The sequence below is a fragment of the Budorcas taxicolor genome, chromosome 10 (assembly GCF_023091745.1).
Source record: "Budorcas taxicolor isolate Tak-1 chromosome 10, Takin1.1, whole genome shotgun sequence".
Taxonomy (NCBI): Eukaryota; Metazoa; Chordata; class Mammalia; order Artiodactyla; family Bovidae; genus Budorcas; species Budorcas taxicolor.
In genome coordinates this window covers 26,254,760-26,281,357 of record NC_068919.1, presented here as the reverse complement: position 1 = coordinate 26,281,357, position 26,598 = coordinate 26,254,760, and the positions used below count along the sequence as shown (strand labels likewise).

The 26,598-nt window shown below is 38.5% G+C and overlaps 2 protein-coding genes across 2 annotated transcripts; both read right to left on the bottom strand.

Annotated features, from left to right (window-relative positions):
* Positions 1-14,911: 14,911 nt before the first annotated feature.
* On the bottom strand, positions 14,912-15,821 carry LOC128054487 (olfactory receptor 4K15-like). Its single transcript, XM_052647114.1, is given in 2 exon segments — positions 14,912-15,188; positions 15,190-15,821. Coding segments are annotated over 2 exon segments (909 nt in total).
* A 7,120-nt stretch (positions 15,822-22,941) lies between these two features.
* LOC128054131 (olfactory receptor 4F21-like) lies at positions 22,942-26,097 on the bottom strand. The gene is made up of 2 exons (XM_052646716.1): positions 25,213-26,097; positions 22,942-22,965 (listed from the first exon to the last, which is right to left on the bottom strand). Exons 1-2 carry the CDS (start codon positions 26,095-26,097, stop codon positions 22,942-22,944), a joined length of 909 nt encoding a protein of 302 aa, XP_052502676.1.
* Between the last annotated feature and the right edge of the window lie 501 nt (positions 26,098-26,598).

Sequence of the window (26,598 nt, the reverse complement as noted above, 5' to 3'; positions counted from 1 at the left end):
AGGACACCCAGAAGTGATTAAGTTGTTGTAGATCATAGCTTGGTATGGGGAGAAACCTCTATGTCTGGTGATCAGAAGTGTCAGAGGTGGAGTGTTTTATGTGAATAAAAAAGGACACTTATAGGAAAGAAACACACATGAGGTAGACTGAACTGAGTTTTCCCTTTCCAATGTTATATGATTTTTTTCTAAAGCAGTTACTATAATCTCATTTTCCTTAGTTATGGAGTGTTGTAAGGTAAGCATATAGTCCAGAATTATTCAATGAGATATAAACCAAGTCAGTTTCTGAGGTCTGCCTTTCTCAAACCAAAGGACACATCTTCGTGTGCATATGGACGTTCCTGATCCTTTTTCCCTGCATTTGATGCTAACGTCATGCCAAAGTTAAAAACGTTTAAAGTCTATATACAATGAGAGCCAAAGGTTAGAAAGAACCTAGGATCCAAACCGTTTGTTGAACCACTTAATCAGCACCCATAATGGTCTCCCTTCTTGTGCCTTCTAGTACCAACATGGTCACATCTGTATCTGTAGCTTTATCACCAGTCTTCAGAGAAATCTATCCAGAGTTGTAGATGATATACACAAATGAAAGTCTCACCTCCACCTTCAAGATACCATGTCAAAACTGAATTTAGAATATAATAATCCACCCCAATGCCCTGAGAAGTATCATTACCATTCCCCCAGATGCCAAAAATAGATACCTATGTGGTTGTCTTGCCCATACTTTCACTTTCTATCTCCAGTTGTCCAGTTTTTAGTCTCAAACATGTCTCAATTCACTTCCCTCCTCTTTACTTCTGTTGTCATTATTTTTTGCTTCTAGGCTACATATTTTTCCATATTGACAGTTTAAAAGACTCTCAATGGATTTCTCTGCTCCATTCTTTCCCAATTCCCACTCATTCTGTAGTCTGATTCCAGCTATGTGTATTGAAAATCAAATATGATCTACATGGTCTCCTAGTTAAATTTTTAATGTGCCTATGAAGAGAAAATTTCTGAATCCCCACAGAATATCACATAATACTAAGAGAAATAACGAATAATATTTGGATTTAGAGAAAGTTACATAAACACTTTAGAAAATGAACTTTAGAACTTTACCAGAAATTTACTGAATAAATTTCAAAATTGACTCATTTAAAAAACTCTTGGGAAAATAGGAAGTATTAAAAAAAATAAATAAATAGGCTTCTCTTGTGGCTCAGACAGTAAAGAATCTGCCTGTAATATAGGAGATCCCGGTTCAATCCCTGGGTCAGGAAGATCCCCTGGAGAAGAGAATGGCAACCTACTCCAGTATTCTTCCCTGGAGAATTCTGTGGACAGAAGAGCCAGGTGGGCTACAGTCTATGGGGTTGCAAAGAGTCTCAAATAGTTGGACTGAGCAGCTAACACTTTCACTTTCAAATAAATAAGTAAACAAGCTTAATTAGTGAAAATCAGCTGATATAGAATATTATATTAGTTTGAGGTATACAACTTAGTTATCTGACAATTAGATACATTATGCAAGAATCACCCTTGAAATTCCCATTATCATTCATTACCATACAAAGTTGTTAACAATATTAGTGACTATATTTGCTATGTATACATTGTTGTTATTGTTATTCAGTCATTCAGTCCTGTTTGACTCTTTGTAACCCTGTGGGCTCATCAAATCCCATGAATTATTCCTTTCATAGCTGGAAGTTTGTTCTTCTAATCCCCTTTACTTATTTCATTCATCCCCTTAGCATCCACCCTATCTGGCACCACCCGTTTGCTCTAAGAGTCTGCTTTTATTTGTTTATTTTGCTTTTTAGATTCCATGTATAAGTAAAATAATATGGTGTTTGTCTTTCTGTGTCTGACATTTCACTTAGCATGATAGCGTCAAGTTCTTGCAATGGCAAACTTTCTTTTTTTATGGCAGGGTAGTGTTCCTACATATACAATCACATCTTTTTTATTTCATTTTATCATTGGACACTTAGGTTGCTTCCATAACTTGGCTATTGTAAATAGTCCTGCAATGAACATAAGGGTGTATGTATCTTTTCAAATTAGTGCTTTCAATTTTTTTTTCAGATAAATTCGAGGTATTTATTTTGGAACTTGAAATTGCCAGGTCACATGGTAGTCTTTTTTTTTTTTTTTTTTAATTTTTTTGGGGGAAGATCCAGTGTTTTCCACAGTGGTTTCACCAGTTACGTCCTACTAATATTGCATGAAGTTTCCCTTTTCTCTAATCCACAATGATGCTTGTTATTTGTTGCCTTTTTGATAATAGTCATTTGACAGGTGTAAGGTGGGTTTTGGTTTGCATTTCCCTGGTGATTAGTGATGTTGAACATAGTGTTGTGTTGTCCATCTGTATGTCTTCATTGGAAAAATGTCTATTCAGATTTGACCTTTTATAACCCAATTGTTTTTTGTTTTGTTTTTTTGCCATTGTGTTGTAGAGTGCTTTATTTGTTTTGAATTATAAGCCCTTATCAGATAGATTTGCAAATATATTCGCCCATTCAGCAGGTTGTCTAGAACACTATTAAATCTATATTCATCTTTACTTTCCAACAATCTTACGATCATCAGGCTTGCCATCTATTGAGGTAAACAAATGAAGAAGGCAATATTATGTGTTAAGCTATTATAATTAAGTAGACTGCCATAGAGTGAGGACACTATAGAAATATATGTAATTTTTAAACAAGAATATTGCCTGTGATGAATAATAATTTATTTATATTTTTTTGCGCATTTTATTTAGTTTTCTTCTCTTATTCAGCTGGACAAGACTTCCAATAAGACACCAAACATTAGTGTTGACAAGAAGCAATTTTTGTCATTTCCAACCTTAGGGACATGGTAGAGGGATTTCCAATATTTCAGCATCAACTATACGCTATGATGGAGATGTTTTGCATTAATCACTTATCAGAATGACTAATTTTATTTCTAAATCTACAGCTAGGAGTTTTATTATGAAAGTGTATTTGATTTAATGAAATGCTCTTTCTCTATTTATGGAGATGTTTGTATGATTTTTCCTTTCTTAGCCTGGTGATTGATTTCCAATTGTTAAATCAACCGTGCACTTCAGGTATAAAATTAATTTGTTGCCATATATTATTCATGTCAAATTTATACCTGTTTCATAGAAGAATTGGGGAATTCATCTATAAATTCATCTAACCCCTGGTCTGAAACCCTTACTCTGTACTTTGTAAACCTCTTGGAAGAAGAGAAAATCCAGAAGAAATACAGAAATGACCTGATAAGTCCCCTTGAAAGCATGCTAATTGGGCCCCTTGATGATATTTCTATTGAAAAGATAATGGGGTGCTTCATCTATGGAATCCTTTTAAGCAAGATACACTTGACCTGTCCAGGTTGCTAGTGACAAATCAGCCTATAAATTTATTAGCTAGAATTGAGCTGGAAAATGTCAACGAGCTATGCAATTATCAAATTAAAAATTCAAGGTGCTTCATGACCAGTATAAGCTCCCTTCGTAAATCATGTTCAGTTCAGTTGCTCAGTCGTTTCCGACTCTGCGACCCCATGAATCGCAGCACGCCAGGCCTCCCTGTCCATCACCAACTCCCGGAGTTCACTCAGACTCACATCCATCGAGTCCGTGATGCCATCCAGCCATCTCATCCTCGGTTGTCCCCTTCTCCTCCTGCCCCCAATCCCTCCCAGCATCAAAGTCTTTTCGAATGAGTCAACTCTTCTCATGAGGTGGCCAAAGTACTGGAGTTTCAGCTTTAGCATCATTCCTTCCAAAGAAATCCCAGGGTTGATCTTCAGAATGGACTGGTTGGATCTCCTTGCAGTCCAAAGAACTCTCAAGAGTCTTCTCCATCACCACAGTTCAAAAGCATCAATTCTTTGGCGCTCAGCCTTCTTCATAGTCCAGCTCTAACATCCATACATGACTACAGGAAAAACCATAGCCTTGACTAGACGGACTTTAGTCGGCAAAGTAATGTCTCTGCTTTTGAATATGCCATCTAGGTTGGTCATAACTTTCCTTGCAAGTAGTAAGCATCTTTTAATTTCATGGCTGCAGTCAACATCTGCAGTGATTTTGGAGCCCCCAAAAATAAAGTCTGACACTGTTTCCACTGTTTCTCCATCTATTTCCCATGAAGTGATGGGACCGGATGCCATGATCTTCATTTTCTGAAAGTTGAGCTTTAAGCCAACTTTTTCACTCTCCTCTTTCACTTTCATCAAGAGGCTTTTTAGTTCCTCTTCACTTTCTGCCATAAGAGTGGTGTCATCTGCATATCTGAGGTTATTATCATGTTATATATGTGTCATTGTTTGATTCTTCATTTGTTTAATCTGCTTCAAGGTGCAACTTAACAATAGTATGAAAAACCTTGGGGACTTGGGGTCTCAGAATTCTCCATGCATGACCTTTGACTGCAGCTGCCAGCATCCTTTGAATTGTTAATAATCTTGACAGTATTTTGACAATGTCAAAATTAATAATTTTATAGTATTTCAGACAATCCTATTCTGTTCTTTTACAGGGAAATAAATGTTTCTTCTCTTTCTCATCTCAGGAGAAGTTTATGTAAAAGATGTTTCCTTTTTCATACTGTGCAGTGTTCATCAGGAAAGTCATTTAGGCTGCACTTTTCTGTGTGGAAAGCTGTTTCAGTCAGGGATCAGTTGGCAAAGAGGAAACAAGATACTTGAACAGAATTTAATATAAAAAGTAAGCAGACATAATATTGCCAACTAGAGGTCTGAGAGAGTAAAAAGAAAACATTATTAACATGAAGGTAACAACTGTAGGCAGCAGCTACTGCTCACAGGGTGGGGAACAAAGTTTAAAAATTAAAATGATAGAAATTAAGTGATGTAGGAAAAGATTCCTATGGAGTGAAACTCCCTCTTTGGAGGGATTATACTTACCTCCTACTTTTTCTCTGAACTCAGAAGTGTGGCATGTTAGATTCTGAGTCTCAGATATTTGAAGATAGGGTGCCAGCTTGCTGGTGCTCTTACCTGTGATGGAACAGAATGAGTCTAGTTCTGAACCTGCCAGGAGCCAGCGTGAGGAACGCCACCCATGGCAAAGATCATGAGGAAGTAGGCTTGGCATACGCAAAGGCGTGATCAAGCCTCAGGAAACCACTGTTCCCGAGCATCTACCCCCAAAACCAGGGTCTGCCTACTTTACTGTTTCATACTCTCACCTATACCTCTGACTTTACGGGGGGCTGAACCCCATTACCTCTCTCGGAGAAGGAGTTAGCTTACAGCTCCAAGTCAAGAAAAATTCCTGGGCGTGACAAGAGTGTTTCAACTTACGAACTCCTCTGAAGGATATCTAGCCTGCCTGTACGGGTTCATCCAGCCACATGTGATTGTTTATAGCCTCCCAATGGTGAGAGGCATGAGATGTTTTAGACTTACTTAAGGCAGATTCTTTGGGAAGTTAGAAATTATTAGTATAGTGAGTTGGTTAGGAATTATATTGGTGAAGGTATTTTCATTTGTTGTACCAATCAGTCCAGTTCAGTTCAGTTGCTCAGTCATGTCCGACTCTTTGCGACCCCATGAATCACAGCACGCCAAGCCTTCCTGTCCATCACCAACTCCCGGAGTTCACTCAGACTCACGTCCATTGAGTTAGTGATGCCATCCAGCCATCTCATCCTTTGTCGTCCCCTTCTTCTTCTGCCCCCAATCCCTCCCAGTATCAGAGTCTTTTCCAATGAGTTAACTCTTCACATGAGGTGGCCAAGGTACCGGAGTTTCAGCTTTAGCATCATTCCTTCCAAAGAAATCCCAGGGTTGATCTCCTTCAGAATGGACTGGTTGGATCTCCTTGCAGTCCAAGGGACTCTCAAGAGTCTTCTCCAATACCACAGTTCAAAAGCATCAATGCTTCGGCACTCAGCCTTCTTCTCAGTCCAACTCTCACATCCATACATGACTACTGGAAAAACCATAGCCTTGACTAGATGGACCTTAGTCGGCAAAGTAATGTCTTTGCTTTTGAATATACTATCCAGGTTGCTCATAACTTTTCTTCCAAGGAGTAAACGTCTTTTAATTTCATGGCTGCAATCACCATCTGCAATGATTTTGGAGCCTAGATAAATAAAGTCAACCACTGTTTCCCCATCTATTTCCCATGAAGTGATGGGACCAGATGCCATGATCTTCGTTTTCTGAATGTTGAGCTTTAAGCCAACGTTTACATTCTCCTCTTTCAGTTTCATCAAGAGGCTTTTTAGTTCCTCTTCACTTTCTGCCATAAGGGTGGTGTCGTCGGCATATCTGAGATTATTGATATTTCTTCAGGCAATCTTGATTCCAGCTTGTGCTTCTTCCAGTCCAGCGTTTCTCATGATGTACTCTGCATAGAAGTTAAATAAGCAGGGTGACAATATACAGCCTTGACGTCCTCCTTTTCCTATTTGGAACCAGTCTGTTGTTCCATGTCCAGTTCTAAGTGTTGCTTCTTGACCTGCATACAGATTTCTCAAAAGGCAGGTCAGCTGGTCTGGTATTCCCATCTCTTTCAGAATTTTCCACAGTTTATTGTGATACACACAGTCAAAGGCTTTGGCATAGTCAATAAAGCAGAAATAGATGTTTTTCTGGAACTCTTTTGCTTTTTCCATGATCCAGCGGATGTTGGCAATTTGATCTCTGGTTCCTCTGCCTTTTCTAAAACCAGCTTGAACATCAGGAAGTTCACGGTTCACGTACTGCTGAAGCCTGGCTTGGAGAATTTTGAGCATGACTTTACTAGCGTGTGAGATGAGTGCAATTGTGTGGTAGTTTGAGCATTCTTTGGCATTGCCTTTCTTTGGGATTGGAATGAAAACTGACCTTTTCCAGTCCTGTGGCCACTGCTGAGTTTTCCAAATTTGCGGGCATATTGAGTGCAGCACTTTCACAGCATTGTCTTTCAGGATTTGAAATAGCTCCACTGGAATTCCATCACCTCCATTAGCTTTGTACATAGTGATGCTTTCTAAGGCCCACTTGACTTCACATTCCAGGATGTCTGGCTCTAGATGAGTGATCACACAATCAGGATTATCCGGGTCATGAAGATCCTTTTTGTACAGTTCTTTTGTGTATTCTTGCCATCTCTTATTAATATCTTCTGCTTCTATTCGGTCCATACCATTTCTGTCCTTTATCGAGCCCATCTTTGCATGAAATGTTCCCTTGGTATCTCTAATTTTCTTGACGAGATCTCTAGTCTTTCCCATTCTGTTCTTTTCCTCTATTTCTTTGCATTGATCACTGAAGAAGGCTTTCTTATCCCTTCTTGCTATTCTTTTGATCTCTCCATTCAGATGCTTATATTGCTGCTAATTCCCTGCCTTGGGTGTGACAAGGGTGTCTCAGGTCAAACCTCTCTGCTGACAGACTAGCTTGTGTGACAGAATTATCCATACTCCAGGATTATCCATACTCCCATACACATGATTGTTTACTACCTCTCAACCATAAACAGCACAGAGAGTTTGGAGTATTTTGAGAATCTTAATTAAATAGGGCTTTTCTCATTGTTGAATCAACGATTGCTGCCAGGCCTCTATATCCTTAGGCACCTGGGAATATATTAATCAATGTATTTGGAATATAGAAAAGGAAATATAGTAGTTTTTGATGTTAGCAAACTAGACTTTTTGAGTTAATCAATTTTCTCTTTTGTAATAGATCACTGTACTTTGTTATAAATCACTGTGTCCTTGCTATGCAAAAATGTAACTTTATCACTATCTTAAGACTAAATAGATCTTAAGGGGAACATTGGTGAAGGGTTTTCATTTGTTGGGCTGATGTTCGCTGCTAAATCTCCATATTCCCTGCCCTTATAATGAATATAACTAGCATATAGGAGAAATAAGTATTAACCTTTAAGATTAATCATGTTAACCTTGGTTTAATAAATTCCTTTCTTGATTGTAACTCACTACACCCTCACCCTATAGGAATGCAACTTCATTTGGAGGGTGGTGTCTAGTTTCAGAAAAAACACCCTTGAAAAAAATAAGTTTTTTGGTTATCAGAAAGAAAGGATCATAAAATGTCAGCAGGCCTCATAGCCAGAAGATGATGTAAAACCCCTAAGACCTTTTTTTTATACATTTATATGAAGCACCTGATCTTGATAAAGGTCAGGACTGCTGACCCCCACGTGACTCTGTATTCATCCCTATGTGTAACAAAAGGTATATAAGCAAACCTAAAAAATGAAGAAATGGGATCAGTTTCTGGAAAGACTGATTCCCCCATGTCGTTCTTTCTTGCTCCCTGTTTTTCTGGCTGAATTCCCATCTGGAATGTGGGTCCTCACCAAGCCTACTAATTTTGCCTGGGCTTCTAAGATCGGACCAGGGGGGCCTCAGTGCCTCCTCTCCTTCGGGAGAACAGAAAGAACCTGTGGCCTACGTAGGTGGTGATTGGTATTCCATGTAAACCAAGTTATTCAGCTTCTTTTTCTCTGCTAATTTTTGAATCCCTCTCTATCTGTAATTAAATAAGTTATTTCCAAGGATGCTGACTCCATCCCCACCTTCGAATCACCCTGGATCTACCGGGGCTGGACCCTGGCATGAACCTGTAAGAAAAGCTGCACCCTGGGTTCAGCTCATGCTATAGGAAAGAACTATTGCTATAGAGACTATGGTAAAGCTCACAAGCAGATGGAAAGCCCAAAAGAGCAAACAAGAAGGAGTCCTTTTCTCCTTCTCTAAGAATACACAGAAGAACTGTACAAAAAAGAGCTTCAACCCAGATAATAATCACGATGGTGTGATCACTCACCTAGAGCCAGACATCCTGGAATGTGAAGTCAAGTGGGCCTTAGAAAGCATCACTATGTACAAAGCTAGTGGAGGTGATGGAATTCCAGTGGAGCTATTTCAAATCCTGAAGGACAATGCTGTGAAAATGCTGCACTCAATATGCCCGCAAATTTGGAAAACTCAGCAGTGGCCACAAGACTGAAAAAGTTCGGTTCTCATCCCAATCCCAAAGAAAGGCAATGCCAAAGAATGCTCAAACTACCACACAATTGTACTCATCTCACACGCTAGTAAAGTCATGCTCAAAATTCTCCAAGCCAGGCTTCAGCATTACGTGAACAGTGAACTTCCAGATATTCGAGCTGGTTTTAGAAAAGGCAGAGGAACCCGAGATCAAATTGCCAACATCTACTGGATCATCAAAAAAGTAAGAGAGTTCCAGAAAAACATCTATTTCTGCTTTATTGACTATGCCAAAGCCTTTGACTGTGTGGATCACAATAAACTGTGGAAAATTCTGAAAGAGATGGGAATATCAGACCACTTGACCTGCCTCTTGAGAAACCTATATGCAGGTCAGGAAGCAACAGTTAGAACTGGACATGGAACAACAGACTGGTTCCTAATAGGAAAAGGAGTATGTAAGGCTGTATATTGTCACCCTGCTTGTTTAACTTACATGCAGAGTATGTCATGAGAAACGCTGGACTGGAAGAAGCACAAGCTGGACTCAAGATTGCCAGGAGAAATATCAATAACCTCAGATATGCAGATGACACCACCCTTATTCCAGAAAGTGAAGAGGAACTAAAAAGCCTCTTGATGAAAGTGAAAGAGGAGAGTGAAAAAGCTGCCTTAAAGCTCAACATTCAGAAAACGAAGATCATGGCATCTGGTCCCATCACTTCATGGGAAATGGATGGGGAAACAGTGGAAATAGTGTCAGACTTCAAATTTTAGGCTCCCAAATCACTGCAGATGGTGATTGCAACCATGAAATTAAAAGACGCTTACTCCATGGAAGGAAAGTTATGATCAGCCTAGATAGCATATTAAAAAGCAGAAATATTACTCTGCCAACAAAGGTCCATCTAGTCAAGGCTATGGTTTTTCCAGTGGTCATGTATGGATGTGAGAGTTGGACTGTGAAGAAAGCTGAGCACTGAAGAATTGATTCTTTTGAACTGTGATGTTGGAGAAGACTCTTCAGAGTCCCTTGGACTGCAAGGAGATCCAACCAGTCCATTCTGAAGGAAATCAGCCCTGGGATTTTTGGAAGGAATGATGCTGAAACTGAAACTCCAGTACTTTGGCCACCTCAAGTGAAGATTGTCTCATTGGAAAAGACTCTGATGCTGGGAGGGATTGGGGGCAGGAGGAGAAGGGGACGACAGAGGATGAGATGGCTCAATGGCGTCACAGTCTCGATGGACGTGAGTCTGAGTGAACTCCGGGAGTTGGTGATGGACATGAAGGCCTGGCGTGCTGCGATTCATGGGGTCGCAAAGAGTTGGACATGACTTAGCAACTGAACTCAACTCAACTCAACTGAAGGGTAACACCAAAGATGCTTTAAAATATATATATATTTACTATCTAATTATGGATGTGAGAGTTGGACTGAGAAGAAGGCTGAGCGCTGAAGAATTGATGCTTTTGAACTGTGGTGTTGGAGAAGACTCTTGAGAGTCCCTTGGACTGCAAGGAGATCCAACCAGTCCATTCTGAAGGAGTTCAACCCTGGGATTTCTTTGGAAGGAATGATGCTAGAGCTGAAACTCCAGTACTTTGGCCACCTCATGAGAAGAGTTGACTCATTGGTAAGGACTCTGATGCTAGGAGGGATTGGGGGCAGGAAGAGAAGGGGACGACTGAGGATGAAATGGCTGGATGGCATCACGGACTCGATGGACGTGAGTCTGAGTGGACTCCGGGAGATGGTGATGGACAGGAAGGCTTGGCGTGCTGTGATTCATGGGGTCGCAAAGAGTCAGACACGACTGAGCGACTGAGCTGAACTGAACTGATGTATTAATATGATACATGTGTCCATATATGTATAGATTTTGCAGGGGCTGTCATGTAAAACCTTCCCTAGAAACCTACAGTGAGTGAATGAGTAATTGTATTGTGTGTGTTTTGTTTTAGTTTTTTGTAAAAGGCCATAGAGATTTTCCTTTAGTTTACCCTTAACTTTGCATTATATGATATTCGAAGTGTAGCTATCAAAATAAATAAGTTATAAAAAAATGCACAAATGAGCCGTGGTACAGTGCTAAATAGAACATTATCAATACCATTCACGTTGTCTGGTCTTCTTCCGGAGTCCATCCATCTGCTAGCTGGAGCATTTGGCTCTGATCCTCTCAACTTGTAGCTTCCGTATAGATTCCAAGGCACCTGCTCCAGGTGTTCTGTATCTCAGCCACTGGGTCAGAGAATTGAATCCTGAGCTGATATCTTTTTTTATATAAATTTATTTTAATTGGAAGTTAATTACTTTACAATATTGTATTGGTTTTGCCATACATCGACATGAATCTGCCATGGATGTACACGTGTTCCCCATCCTGAACCCCCTCTCCCTCCTCCCTTCCCATACCATCCTTCTGGGTCATCCCAGTGCACCAGCCCCAAGTATCCAGTATCGTGCATTGAACTTGGACTGGCAATTCACTTCATATATGATATTACACATGTTTCAATGCCATTCTCCCAAATCATCCCACCCTCTCCCTCTCCCACAGAGTCCAAAAGACTGTTCTATACATCTATGTCTCTTTTGCTGTCTCACATACAGGGTTATCATTACCATCTTTCTAAATTCCATATATATGCGTTAGTATACTGTATTGGTGTTTTTCTGTCTGGCTTACTTCACTCTGTATAATAGGATTCAGTTTCATCCACCTCATTAGAACTGATTTAAATGTATTCTTTTTAATGGCTGAGTAATATTCCATTGTGTATATATACCACAGCTTTCTTATCCATTCATCAGCTGATGGACATCTAGGTTGCTTCCATGTCCTGGCTATTATAAACAGTGCTGCAATGAACACTGGGGTACACGTGTCTCTTTCCATTCTGGTTTCCTCGGTGTGTGTGCCCAGCAGTGAAATTGCTGGGTCGTATGGCAGTTCTATTTCCAGTTTTTTAAGGAATCTCCACACTGTTCTCTATAGTGGCTGTACTAATGTGCATTCCCACCAACAGTGTAAGAGGGTTCCCTTTTCTCCACTCCCTCTCCAGCATTTATTGCTTGTAGACTTTTGGATTGCAGCCATTCTGACTGGCGTGAAATGGTACCTCATTGTGGTTTTGATTTGCATTTCTCTGATAATGAGTGATGTTGAGCATCTTTTCATGTGTTTGTTAGCCATCTGTATGTCTTCTTTGGAGAAATGTCTATTTAGTTCTTTGGCCCATATTTTGATTGGGTCGTTTATTTATCTGGAATTGAGTTGCATAAGATGCTTGTATATTTTTGAGATTAGTTGTTTGTCAGTTGCTTCATTTGCTGTTATTTTCTCCCATTCCGAAGGCTGTCTTTTTCACCTTGCTTATAGTTTCCTTTGTTGTGCAGAAGCTTTTTATTTTAATTAGCTTCCATTTGTTTATTTTTGCTTTTATTTCCAGTATTCTGGGAGGTGGGTCATAGAGGCTCCTGCTGTGATTTATGTTGAAGAGTGTTTTGCCTATGTTCTCCTCTAGGAGTTTTATAGTTTCTGGTCTTACATTTAGATCTTTAATCCAGTTTGAGTTTATTTTTGTGTATGGTGTTAGAAAGTGATCTAGTTCCATTCTTTTACAAGTGGTTGACCAGTTTTCCCAGCACCACTTGTTAAAGAGATTGTCTTTACTCCATTGTGTATTCTTGATTCCTGTGTCGAAGATAAGGTGTCCATAGGTGTGTGGATTTATCTCTGGGCTTTCTATTTTGTCCCATTGATCTATATTTCTCTCTTTGTGCCAGTACCATACTGTCTTGATGACTGTGGCTTTGTAGCAGAGCCTGAAGTCAGGCAAGTTGATTCCTCCAGTTCCATTCTTCTTTCTCAAGATTGCTTTGGCTATTCGAGGTTTTTTGTATTTCCATACAAATCTTGAAATTATTTGTTCTAGCTCTGTGAAAAATACTGTTGGTAGCTTGATAGGGATTGCATTGAATCTATGGATTGCTTTGGGGAATATACTCATTTTCACTATATTGAGTCTTCTAATCCATGAACATGATATATTTCTCCATCTATTAGTGTCCTCTTTGATTTCTTTCATCAGTGTTTTATAGTTTTCTATATATAGGTTTTTTGTTTCTTTAGGTAGATATATTCCTAAGTATTTTATTCTTTAGTTTCAATTTAAGATTTTATATTGTATTTAGTTGCATTGAGTAGGTCACCTGCATGCAACATATTCTGTTAAATTCTCTTTTCATTTTTATTCTATTAAATATTTTCTAATTTTCCTTGTTATGGTGTCTTAGATATACCCATCATTAAAAGTGGACATTTAACTTCCAGATACATGGAGTTTTTAAAGATAGTTAATATTAATTTCTCATTTTGATATTAATTTCTCATTTAAATGCTTTCTTCTCTGCAATCACCCTCTGGGTTTCTTCAGTCTTTTAATTTGATTGAGGTTTTCAATGGCTAAGTCAAGGATCTCTCTTAGTAAATGTCACATTACACTTGAAAATATGTGGGTTATTTTCAAATATCTTTTGATATTGATTTCTAACATAATTCCACAGTAATAAGAGAACAGACATGGTATGATTTAAATACCTGGAGTCTATGGAATTTTTGCAGCTTGTTTTATGTTCCTGGTTATGTTCCTGTATCTCCTGGTTTATAGTCTATGGTAACTTGAATAGAATTTTTATCCTGCTGTTGTGTGAAAATTGTACAAATTTTAATTATGATGAATTGTTTTGTGTGCTTTTTGGGTCTACTATATCATTCTACTTTCTATTTATTCTGTTAATTTTTGAGAGTTTTATATTGAAACTCCAACTAAAAATCTTAATTTGCTTAATAATAACTGTAATATATAGTGGAAATATATGTAACTTTGTCCTCTATTTTCGAAGTCTCCTGTAAATGTGTTATCATATTTGCATAATTAAAAAAATAAAACCTCAGTGGAAGCTAAGAAAAAAATTGTTTTTACTGTTATCATTAGATATCTTGCCCACTTAATCAAGAATGATGGTATTTCATATGATCTTAATTTGCATTTCTCAGCTAACTAAAGAGGCTGAGTGTGTAGTCAGTGAAATAAATACTTGTTCAAATTGTTTGCCTATTCTCTAAGCCCCATTGGCTTCTTTATCTTTTTTATTCATGTGTATGAGATTTTCATATTTTTGTATAAATTTATTTTGGGGGAATTTTTCTCATCTTACATAATCTTTGCTTTGAAGCAACAAATTATTAGCTCTTTAATGTAAGGAAAAACAATAATCATAAAAGTCATTTATTAACATAAGAAATAATGTATTGTAAACCCTTCTCCATGTGTAATTTAAGAGGAAAAATTTGAGGGAAACCTCTACCTTTGAACCAAGAGTTAACACTTGAAGACTGAAACTTTAAGAATTATGATGCGGAATGCAAGTGCAATGTATTATAGTTTGAATCATTTATTTGTTTTTTTAAGTGGAAGCAGACCACTCAAATATCTTTAGTATATTCTCTAGCTAAGTAAGAGTGGATAAATCATGTGTTTTTAGAAATGAGAATGGTAAACGACTGAAAGTAGTTTAATAATATACAAAGTGCTTAGAATGGTTTGGGGAACATAGGTAATGTTTAGTAAATTCTTAAAATTATTATTATTTTAAAACTATCATTATCATTATTGTTATCACTGGGTAAGTTTTTATCCTAATCAAAGAATTATTTAGGAAACATTTGATTTCCTCCAAATGGTAAGAATTTAAATGTTGCATTTTAATATATTTTCTTAGTGGAATAAATCACAGCATACATTTGGGAATATTTACAATATATTTCCAGTTCAGTTTATAGGTCAGAATATGTCCAAATTGGGGAGCACACGGTGGAATTGCTGATTACATGAAAGATCTAAAAATTATACCTTGAATCCATATACTAACTTATCAGTCTCTTTATGGCATTCTTAATCTCTTTATTTCTCAGGGTATAAATGGCTGGATTCAAGAGAGGTGTGATTACTGTGTAAAATACAGCAAGGAACTTATCCACCCAAGTGATGCTAGGTGGCCACAGATAGGTGAAGATGCAGGGTCCAAAGAACAGCACCACCACTGTGATGTGGGAAGTACAGGTAGAGAGTGCCTTTGATGCCCCATCCTTGGAGCTAAGATGGACAGTCACCAGGATGTAGGTGTAAGAGATCAGCAAGAGTGAAGCAAGTTGTAGCCAAGACTTCACTGTCAGCATTTATCAACAGTCTCAGAGTATGAGTATCCATGCAGGCTAGTTTGATCACCAGAGGAATATCACAGAAAAAACTGTCCACTATTCTGGGTCCACAGAAGGGAAGATCTAAAATCATAGCTAGTTGACTTGTGGCATGCACAAAGCCAATGATCCATGATGTCAGTACTAGCCAGATGCACTTCTGTCTGTTCATGATGCTGGAGTAATGGAGTGGCTTGCAGATGGCTACATAACGGTCATGGGCCATTGACACAAGCAGTACCATCTCACCCCCTCCAAAGAAATGTACACAGAGGATTTGGCTCATGCAACCCTCATAGGAGATGGTTTTATTAGCATTTAGGAAGTCTGTGGTCAGTTTAGGAGTGGTCACTGAGGAAAGGCAGAAGTCAACAAATGAGAGATTGGCTAAGAGGAAGTACATTGGGGAATGGAGATGAGAGTCAGTGATGATTAAGAACACAACGAAAAGGTTGCCCAGGACGGTCATCAGGTAGAGTGCAGAAAATGGCAGTAAGAGGAATTTCTGGAGACTCCTTGAATCACAGAGTCCATGAAAAATGAACTCAGATACCACAGACTGGTTTGCTTCTTCCATTTAGTTCATTTCTAATGTGACCAGAAAAAGAAATGAATTAGGAACTTCTAGAAAGAAGAACTTAAGGTTTAGGTGTAAGAGAGCAGATAAATTCTTCTTAGGTGCAGTCTTAGCATTATACTGAGCTCAAAATTAAAAATAACATTTTATGAATTTATGGAAGGGCATAATCCTCTGACTAAAGAAGCTAATTAAGTAGAAGGACAGGTCAAAAACTTTATCCATCAGAAGTACAGTTCTTAGGGGTTATTAAAAACAAATATTCTGATTGAAAAGTTTAGTAGTAATGTATTTTATGAACAATTTCTCCAAGGCTTGAATATACCTTTTCTGCAGGGAGAATGCATTGTTCTAAAATCTATTTAGAGGCTTTTTATTTTTCAGAATCTATCTTGGGCAATAATGTAATGTTATACTTCTCATTATAGTATATACTTTTTAGAAACAAAACAATTTCTAAGTTGAAATGTATAGCAGATTGAATTAAACCAAGGTCTTCTACATACTCAGGGAGAAACTGTTCATCAAATGACTTCAGAAAAGATGTTTGTGTTCCAAAAGAAACCCTAGATGCTGACTACACTTTTATAGTGCAAAATATCTTTATGCATTTTGATCTCTCCATGAGAGGAGATATCCATAATATTACATATTCCTTAGCCTATCTCCACTTATTAATGCACATTGACTGGTCCTTTGCCTTCACTGGCAACAGAAATTTCTTATTTCAGAGTAGTCTAAAGGACAGGCCAATTTAAACTACTTTTACTCCTGACTGCCCCTGTGGGGGAAAATATGTTAATAAATTCTAACTTCATTTGTACTTACACTATTCCTTTGCATAATTTAAATTGACCTCTGTGAACTGTGGACACATATATTTTCTATTTTCTGTAAGTCAGAAAGCAAAGCCCTTATTTCCTTCCTTCTCTCCCTCTCTCTGTCCATCTGTCTCTCCCCACTTCCTTCCTTCCCTCCTTCTTTATTTCTATTTCCCCTTCTTTAACGTCTCTTCATTTCTCTCTATATATTGTCCTGTTGTTATCTTCAGTCTAGCTACTAATGTTGACTCACTAGCACTTACTGTTTACCAGGCAAGCCCTTTAAAAACCTGTCTATTTAGTTAGTTATTCCTTCTATAGGACTTCAAACATTTTATATTTCAACTAGCTGTGTACAAAATTGCCTGTGTTTTTTTTTTTTTTCACTTGTTGCCAATAGAATATTTTCTCAGTGGTAACGAGAAATGACATCTAAATGTAGATTTCATTTCTTACTGTGAGATTAAGCATCTCTCCCCATCAACACACACCATTTTAAAGGACTATTTGTCTTTCTTTTTGTTTGACCCTCCTGCTACTATTCTGGGCACATTTTTACTTTGGATTTTGCTTTTATTTTCTTTCCTCAGAAAAAGTATGACTATTTTATTTTTATTTTTACTTTATTTTACTTTACAATACTGTATTGGTTTTGAATCAGCATATGGATTATGGACTGTCACCATCTCAGTATTGAGTTCAAAATTATTTTACTTTGTTATTTTGGTAAGAACACAACATAAGATCTATGTTATTTTGGTGGGAACACAACATGAGGTTTAATAAACTATGTATGTATATGTGTGCTCAGTTGTTCAATCATGTCAGATTCTTTGTGACCTCATGGACTGTAGCTACTAAGCTCATCTGTCCAGCGGATTTTCCAGGCAAAAATACTGGAGTGGGTTGTCATTTCCTACTCCAAGGAATCTTCTGGACCCAGACATTGAAACCAGGTCTCTTGCATTTCCTGCATTGGCAGGCAGATTTTATACTGCTGTGCCATCTGGGAAGCCCCAAGAAACTATGTACACGCACATTATTTTAGCAATCATGTTTCTTGCCCTTTTGTAGCTGTGAAATTTGATTTTCCTACCTTAAGTTTGAAGTTCTAAAACTAGAAAATGAACAGGTTTGTCTGACTCCAAATCTTCCAGCATAGCTTCCCTACCAAAAATGCTTTCTATAGGAATCTTGAGTTTGAGACGACTAAGGAAAGTAAAAAAGATTTCTGAAATAAGATATTTAGTTCTTTAAAGAAGTGACTGAGACACCAGCAAATGTATATAGCCAATAACAATAAGAAAAGAAGTAAAGGCTTATATTATTATAAATTCAGTTTTGTTTGTCTTTAAATTGTAGAGTACTTTGCCCTATTGATATTTGACTGAGGCTTTTTTCCATTTACTGCTTTGATCAATGGTAGAGCAAATAAAATATAAAAGGAATTAGAAAATGTTAATATAAGTTGGGGGCTTCCCTGGTAGCTCAGATGTTAAAGAACCTGCCTGCAATGCGGGAGATCTGGGTTGGGAAGTTGGAGAATCTGTGGGAACTGATCTCACTAACTTGGGCCTCTAGGAACTTTTAAGACTGTAGAAAGGCAGTGTTTTTTGTTAGTTTGTGGAAGTGTTGTTAGGAATCCCAAAGTCCCAGGGATTGATTGAGAAAACCTATAGTCCTTACTATAGACACATTAACTAAATAACATCTTTAGAACAGTAAGCTTCATAGATAGGTATGAAAAAATGCTAAAGAGGGGGGCAGACATCAAGTCAGAATAGAGGAGAAACATTGAATGCGAAAGTTCAAAAATCAGATAGATTGGGATATACTTACCTTATACAGATCACCTCTGAAACCAAATCCTTTTCCTAACTGAGAAGGCGTACTCTAGATTTTTCTTTTAGTCTGAAATGAAATCCAAGTAATTTTCTGCCATTTCTCACAGTGTTGGTGAGAGGGCATCCTCAATGTGGCAAATGTACACTCTAAAGAGTAGCCTCTGAGTTTGGAAACTTTCCATATCTGTGTTTTAATAAAGCCAAATATTTGAAAAGTCTCTCCCTGTCATGCTCCTTGGGGATCCTTAGTCTTCAACTTTCCCTGAGGAAAAGTTGGGCTTTGTGTACATAATAAAATAATGCACCCTTATAAAAGCTAAAGTTAGTTCAGTTAATTACACCTAAAATTGTAAAAGAAGGAAGTTTAACAGATTCAAATATTCTGAATTTAGGAGGATATAACTTCTTTCCTTTTGTTCTGCATCTACCATGTCATGAAGAGAACTAAGATGCCAAAATCTGCCAGTCCCAGTAGAAGTTAGATGACTTAGGTGAATGGGCAGGTGACAGGCAGCTCACCCTCACCTCATCATTTTGCAACTATGCTCATGACTTAGGGGCCTACTTAAACTTCTGCTTTCTGGGACTTGAGAAGAATAGTAGGTCTCAATGTTCTCAATGCTACCTTGAGCAAAGTTCTGAATGTTAATGGTTTGTGTGTTAACCATGTTATAAGCATTTCTGTATGTGATGAGAGTGTTATTGAATTTGCAAGACCCTCTGCCTGCACATTGAGGCCCATCAATACTAAACATTAGAATTCCGAACAGAGAAAGGTTTATTACAGATTCATACAAAGAGATGGGTGGCTTACGCCCTAAGAACCCCAAAGTTACCAAAAGTTTTCAGCAAGCCCCTTTAAAAACAAAAGGTGAGGGACAGGTGTGGTTAGTTGTTGCAGACTTCTTGGGGTCAGCTCCTTTGTCCTTGAGGTCAGCTCATGGTCAGGTAATGATGTTCTGGTAAATTTTCATCTCTACCAGAAGAATGTTATTCTCTGTCCTGACCAGAAAGGGCAAAGTCCTAAGGCACAGCCTTCACCCTCCAAGGTCCAGATCCTGACTAAGAGGAGGGAGAGCTCAGTTGGCAGCTCCTTCAGGGCCAGGTTCCCACATCCGGCCCAGCTGTCATCCCTAAGGGAGCCAGGCACCCAACGCATCTGGCCCTCAGTCTCCTCAGGCTGCGCAAATGGGGAGACCAGGTTTCACAGACTGCAACTTACACAGATGGCTGTGCAAGTTGGAGAGACAGGGATGAGGGTGAGGTTCACTGCTGCCTCAAGGCTTGGGCCAAGCTAGTGGAGGGTCTTTGAGAAGGCAATGGCAACCCACTCCAGTACTCTTGCCTGGCAAATCCCCTGGACGGAGGAGCCTGGTAGGCTGTAGTCCATGGGGTCGCTAGGAGTGGGACACTACTGAGCGACTTCACTTTCACTTTTCACATTCATGCACTGGAGAAGGAAATGGCAACCCACTTCAGTGTTCTTGCCTGGAGAACCCCAGGGCCGGGGGAGCCTGGTGGGCTGCCGTCTCTGGGGTCGCACAGAGTCGGACACGGCTGAAGTGACTTAGCAGTGGAGGGTCTTAATGAGGGCTCTGGAGCCCCATGGAATGTAGTCCCTAGTCTGATCCTTGGATCCGCCAGCTCACCTGCTGGCCCAAGGCTGGATAAGCTGGAGGGCCTTCCTGGAGAAGGCCTGAATCTGCCTCTTACCTCACTGTCCAGCTGATGACCACCACACCACTGACCCTTGACTGCATTATTTCCCCAATGGTCCCTCATTGACAGTTAGCTATGGGCAGGGCCCACTGCAGTGCTGACCAATAGCTGAGCAGGACAACTAACAGTGGCTCATAGACAGTTGGTTGCTTGTGGGTGGGGCCACTGAGGCACCCAGCAAGGTCTGAGCAAGACCTGTTGCCTAGTAACAGGTGCAGAGTAAAGAGACACAGCAATGGCTACCTACTAAGGGCTGTGCTCATCCAACTCTGTTACAAGAAGACTATGGATGGTTTTTAATTTACTACTTTATTAAAGATATAATATACAGATACAGCATTACTTATAAGCATCAAGCTATTAATGATATATGTTCATGTATATCATTAAGCAGTTATTAAAGTACCACTTCCGGAGAAGGCAATGGCACCCACTCCAGTACTCTTGCCTGGAAAATCCCATGGACGGAGGAGCCTGGTAGGCTGCAGTCCATGGGGTCGCTAAGAGTCAGACACGACTGAACAACTTCACTTTCACTTTTCACTTTCATGCTTTGGAGAAGGAAATGGCAACCCACTCCAGTGTTCTTGCCTGGAGAATCCCAGGGCCGGGGGAGCCTGGTGGGCTGCCGTCCATGGGGTCGCACAGAGTCGGACACGACTGAAGTGACTTAGCAGCAGCAGCAGCAAAGTCCCACCTCATCTGTCCCCTCCAAATCTCACCCACTCTCAGAGGTAACAAGTATCAGTCTTGTAGTGCATCCTTCTGTTCCTATTCCTATCAGTAGTGATAGATGTACATATCAATGAATGCCATTAGAGATGTTTTTCTTTATCTTTTTGGTTGGAAGCTTTGATTTTAAATAAATTAAAAGTCAAAGACCATTTTACTAAATCCCAGTTTATTTCCTTTCCCTTATTGTCCCTATCTCTCTCCTCCTTATTTACTGTCTCAATTTCTCCCTCTCAAAGTTTTGTTTATCTCTTTCATGTCTAGATCTCAAAATATTTAAATGAATATATTTGGCTTACTCTAGAATCCATAACCATTCCAGTTTTTGAGAACACATAGAGTCAACACTAATTCAGTTGCTTGGGTACTACCACACACCTTTTAGGTATCATCTCACTAACTATGATGACATATAGAACTGTTTACAAAGGAGAAAACTGGCAAAAGAGGCTAAGTGACGTTCCTAGGTCTTATTAAGTGAAAGACCAAGGAGAGTTTTATAGTTACACGTATATTGGGAAACCATTGCACCATGATGCATTACAGTCTCATTTCACATCATATTCTCCTGTGTCTCTTTTACTCAACCACACACAAAATCGCTGTCTATGAAACTATTGGTTTCTTTTCTGTCTCTGTATTTTCCTTTTTCCAAAATAGCATAAAAATGGAATTGTGCAATTTGTTCTCTTTTGCATTTGGCTTTTCTTACTCTGTACTTGAGATTCATCCGTTTGATGCATATGTTAGTCATTTGTTTTCACTGATAAATAGTACTGTATTGTATGGATATCCCCAGTTTAGGATATTAAGAGTTGTCTCCAATTTTTCATGATTGAGTAAATATTCTTTCATAGATTTATATATTTAACTATTCTATTTCACTTCAGTAAATACCAAATAGTGGGATTTGGGGGTCATCTGGTTAATTGTTCATTTAATAATGCAACTCTTCATAAGAATCCTACTTAAAAAGGTGAAATGGCCAGTATCCATATGAAAAATATTATATAACTGTATTTATCATTACAACCTGTTTAAAAGTTTTTTCTAATTTAGTCTTTGTTCACTCTCATAGTATGTAGAAAAGTAGTTTTCTGCCTTTAACATTGCCAGCAGATGGCAAAGTTTGAAAAGTGAGACTGGAATTAGAAAATATTGGAAGTCAAATACTATAATTTTTTCTTGTGAAGTCAAAAGGATATATTGGACGTTTTCATAGATTATAGTCTACTCACTCCTGGACACTTCAGATGAGAGAGATCCTGAGTGCTGTGGATTACAACAAAGCCCATGCCTGCTTTATTTTCTCAACACTTTCCTTGAAAGGTGTTATGAGATTTACAAATGACAGAATATTAATAATACCATAAAATTAATTCACGTTAGTAGACAGATATAGATTACTTCCACACTTCAAAGAATACTGTAGCAATTCATTTTTAAAGGACAGGATATTTCAGGTTGGAGAAATAAAGCTTCCAAGAGTTTATATTTTTATCTTCAAATATGCAAGACAGAACTCTCCATAAGAAAGTGTAAAATATGTGGAAAGCAAAAGAAAAATCAGGCAAAGAGAACCTGACTGTATTTCTCATGCCAAGAGCTCCCTTTCAAATTGCATGATCTAGTCTTCATAGTAACCCCATTAAAGTGGATCTTATGTCAAAAGGTTATGTCTCAGCATGTCTTGCAAGAAGTCACAAGGTTGAGAAATCACATGACTGGAGTAGGCATCTAAGCTCCCCTGATTCCTCTTTCAGGGGTGCCATTCTGATATTGTCAATTCTAAAACTTCATTCTGTTTCCATGAACACCTTAAAAGGTTTTCATAACTTCTGAGGCTTCCCTCTATATAGTTCATTCAAGTTCTTCCTGAAAAAAACTATTAGCAAACAATACCATTGGCAATCAATTCCCAGTTTGGAAATTTCTGGTAATTAACATTTTATATCTCTGTCCAGGATCATCTCCTGTTATAGAATTGTGGACCATGAACTGGGATCAGGCCTTCCTGAATCTCAATACCTAGCTCTTGGACTGTAGAGAAGGCATCCCTTTTGGTGCAGGAAGGACATTTGCTCTAGAGAGTCAAAAAGTTCCAGGACATAGCTGAGAAGAACCCCTTAATGTTTCTGATAACTTGAAAAAACTTCCAGAAAATGCAAGTTAGTATATATGAAAAGTTGATATTGAAATAGTAAGAAAGCTGGTTTAACTGTGAGGGAGGAAGAAAGGCAAGGAGGAGGTTAAGAGGTTGTTGTAGAGCATAAGATATATAACATTTGGAAACGTCATTATTTGGGATCAGATTCTTCATGGATAAAACTGATTTAAAATTCTATTTAGGACCTGAAATACAGTCAGCTTGCAGGAATACAAACAATACATTGTCTCCTTTGAGAAATATTTATGGGACAGTGTTACCCTTAATGTGAATTATACTTATGGTGGAGAATAGCTTCCAGAGCTCTGTGAGTAGGTAGAGCAAGGGGATTTTACATTTCTGTTTCTCTAAATTGAAAGCATTGTCTGATAGCTTACCTTTTGTATCACATTCAGAGTCAAAATTTCGGAGTGAATTTAATTGTAACAATTCTAGTAAGGGAAGTAAAGTAGAATTTTAAAATGTTCTTTGGTTCATTTGAATTTTCTGTAGGTATGATAAAATTCTTTAGCTATAGTCTTTGCAAGCTTATTGTGGTCTATAGCTACAGTTTTTGTATTGAAACTATTTCACTTCCTTTCTTGAAGAAATAAGTTGGCTTTTGTGGGTAGCAGGTGGTGGTCATCTCTAGGGACTGATCTCAAAATCTGGTCATGGCTTGCAGAACCATGCCCATGGCTGAATGGTCCACTTCTAACTCTGTTTATGGGAATTGTAGAAAGCAGAGAAATATTTTATATCACTGATTCTCTGTGCCCACTTACTAGTTTGGGGTCTATTGCAATAAAAACTTTAATTACCACTTATCTAAGTAACAAAGCATTAATGGGAGGCTGCTTTTAAGTTTGCTTTTATTGGAGATAGTTCTTTACTGTCAGTACCAGAAAGCCTATTTCACATCTTCTCTCTTACCCAGATACATAATATTTGCTATAGGATATTCTGGGGATGCCAACAGATTAATACATCCTCTAATCATGAACAAATACTCCAAATACATTGTCCTTCAGCTGGGAGAATTCTAAGTCATAGAACCTATAGGGTCTCCTGGAGGACCACAATAAGCTTGCACAGTTATGTTAACATATAAGCATCCTTCCCTTTTCAGTATCATTTCTTCATTCCTTCACTGGTGCTTCCAAAAATCAGATCCCAAATAAGCTACTGTGATTAAATTTTGTCTTTGAGTCTTCTAAGGGAAAGCAGCCTAAGTAACTAAGTAGAGTTACACAAAATATATAACCATTCAATGTGATGGTTCCTGACATTTCCCAAACCAAGCTAATTTACTTACAAATTTTATAAGAAGATGAAGAGATTTTATGATGTTTGTTATTGTCAAAATAGTCACACTTTCAATCCAAAATGTTATTTAGTAGATATTCATGCTATTTTGGAGAAGGTGATGGCACCCCACTCCAGTACTCTTGCCTGGAAAATCCCATGGACGGAGGAGCCTGGTAGGCTGCAGTCCATGGGGTCACTAAGAGTCGAACATGACTGAGCCACTACACTTTCACTTCATGCATTGGAGAAGGAAATGGCAACCCACTTCAGTGTTCTTGCCTGGAGAATCCCAGGGACGGGGGAGCCTGGTGGGCTGCCGTCTATGGGGTCACACAGAGTCGGACATGACTGAAGCGACTTAGCAGCAGCAGCAGCATGCTATTTTTAAAATAATAAAATAATTACCTTATGTGGTAGATGGATATTTTCCATGGTAGCAAATGTAATGAATAAATACCACACAGATGTAGCAGAATTTTGTTCAGTGAGGTAGATGATACATCCAGTTTTGTCTATTTTAGGTCTTAGGTACCTAAGTAGAGGTGGCACTAGTGGTAAAGAACCTGCCTGCCAGTGCAGACATAAGAGATACAGGCTCAGTTCCTGGGTCAGGAAGATCCCCTGGAGGAGGGCATGGCAACCCCCTCCAATATTCTTGCCTGGAGAATCTTCATGGACAGAGGAGCCTGGAGGGCTACAGTCCATAGTGTTGCAGAGTCAGACACGACTGGAACAACTTAGCTTGACTCGCTTGCCTGAGTAGAGAAGTCCAAAAGACAGATGGATTTGACATGTCTTTTGATCAATCTTTTTATGGCTACCTTTATCTCTTTGTTCCGTAATGTATATATAATGGGATTTAAGACAGGGGTGAGAGCAAAGTCAGCAATGAAGAGGTATTTATCAATTGATGATCTGGGGAAAGGCCAAACATATAGAAACATGCATGGAGTGAAAAAAAGAACCACCACAGTGATGTGAGCTGACAAAGTGACAAATGCCTTGGATAAGTCTCCTGAAGAACGTTTCCAGACAGTGACCAAAATGAAGATGTAGGAGAGGATTAGCAGGAAGAAGGTGCCCGTGCTCATGAAGCCACTGTTGGCAGCAACAATAAACTCAAATTTGGCTCCATCTGTGCATGCAAGTTTTATGATCCTGGGGAAGTCACAATAAAAGCTGTCTACTTTGTTAGGACCACAAAAGGGCAAGTTTATAATGAAAGCAAATTGAGACATACCATGAATCACCCCAATTACCCAGCCAGTGATTACAAATGAAACACATATTTTAGAGTTCATGATGTTCAAATAGTATAGAGGCTTGCAGATTGCTGTGTACCTGTCAAATGCCATGGCTATAAGTAACACCATCTCCACTCCTCCCATTATGTGGATGAAGCATATTTGTACCATACAACCTTGGAAAGAAATTATCTTGTATTCATTTAAGAGGTCTGTAATCATCTTGGGGACTGTGGTAGAAGCAACCCCCACATCAATGAAGGACAAGTTTGCTAATAAGAAGTACATAGGAGAATGTAAATGATAATCAAAAATTACTAAAAGCAAAATGAAGAGATTTCCCAGGATGATCCCTAAATAAATCAAGGAGAATATCAACGTGAGAAAAACTTGCATTTCATAAGAACCAGAGAGTCCAAGCAACACAAACTCAGAAACCACAGAATCATTTGGTCTATCCATTGACTTGGGCAGAAGAGCTGATTACCAAATCACCTGGGGATAGAAAATGAAAATTTACAATTAATAGTACAAAAGTAGACTTCTTATTCATCCTACTCATTTGTATTTTAATAAATCATTTAACTAGTAAAAAAAGAATATGGAAACATTATAAGAAGAATGATTACATCAAAATTTATGAAAATTTGAATGAAAGTAAGTGTGGTTACTTCTCTTCTTATTCCATTTTCAGATGCATAAAATTTTTTTTGCTTCTCAGGTTTTGGACATTTTCCATGATCATCTACCTAGGTGTGCTCTCATGTGAATCAATTTAGTCATTTCTGACACTTTTATATCAATGTTCTCACACAAAATTGCAAGGTACCCTTAGCTGAATTTATTTCACTGGTTAAATAGGAATCTTCAGATTGAAATTGTTTAATGTGTGTTACCTTGCTTCACCTGTGTGTGTGTGTGTTTTGTTTTTTTCTTTTTGGCACGATTTATCAAGGAAGTAAG

Excerpts from the sequence above, each read along its gene's own strand:
- LOC128054131 (XM_052646716.1), bottom strand. The coding sequence starts at position 26,097 with ATGGATAGACCAAATGATTCTGTGGTTTCTGAGTTTGTGTTGCTTGGA. Across the intron at positions 22,966-25,212 it reads TACGGAACAAAGAGATAAAG|GTATTGAGATTCAGGAAGGC; the intron begins GTAGCCATAAAA and ends TCCAAGAGCTAG.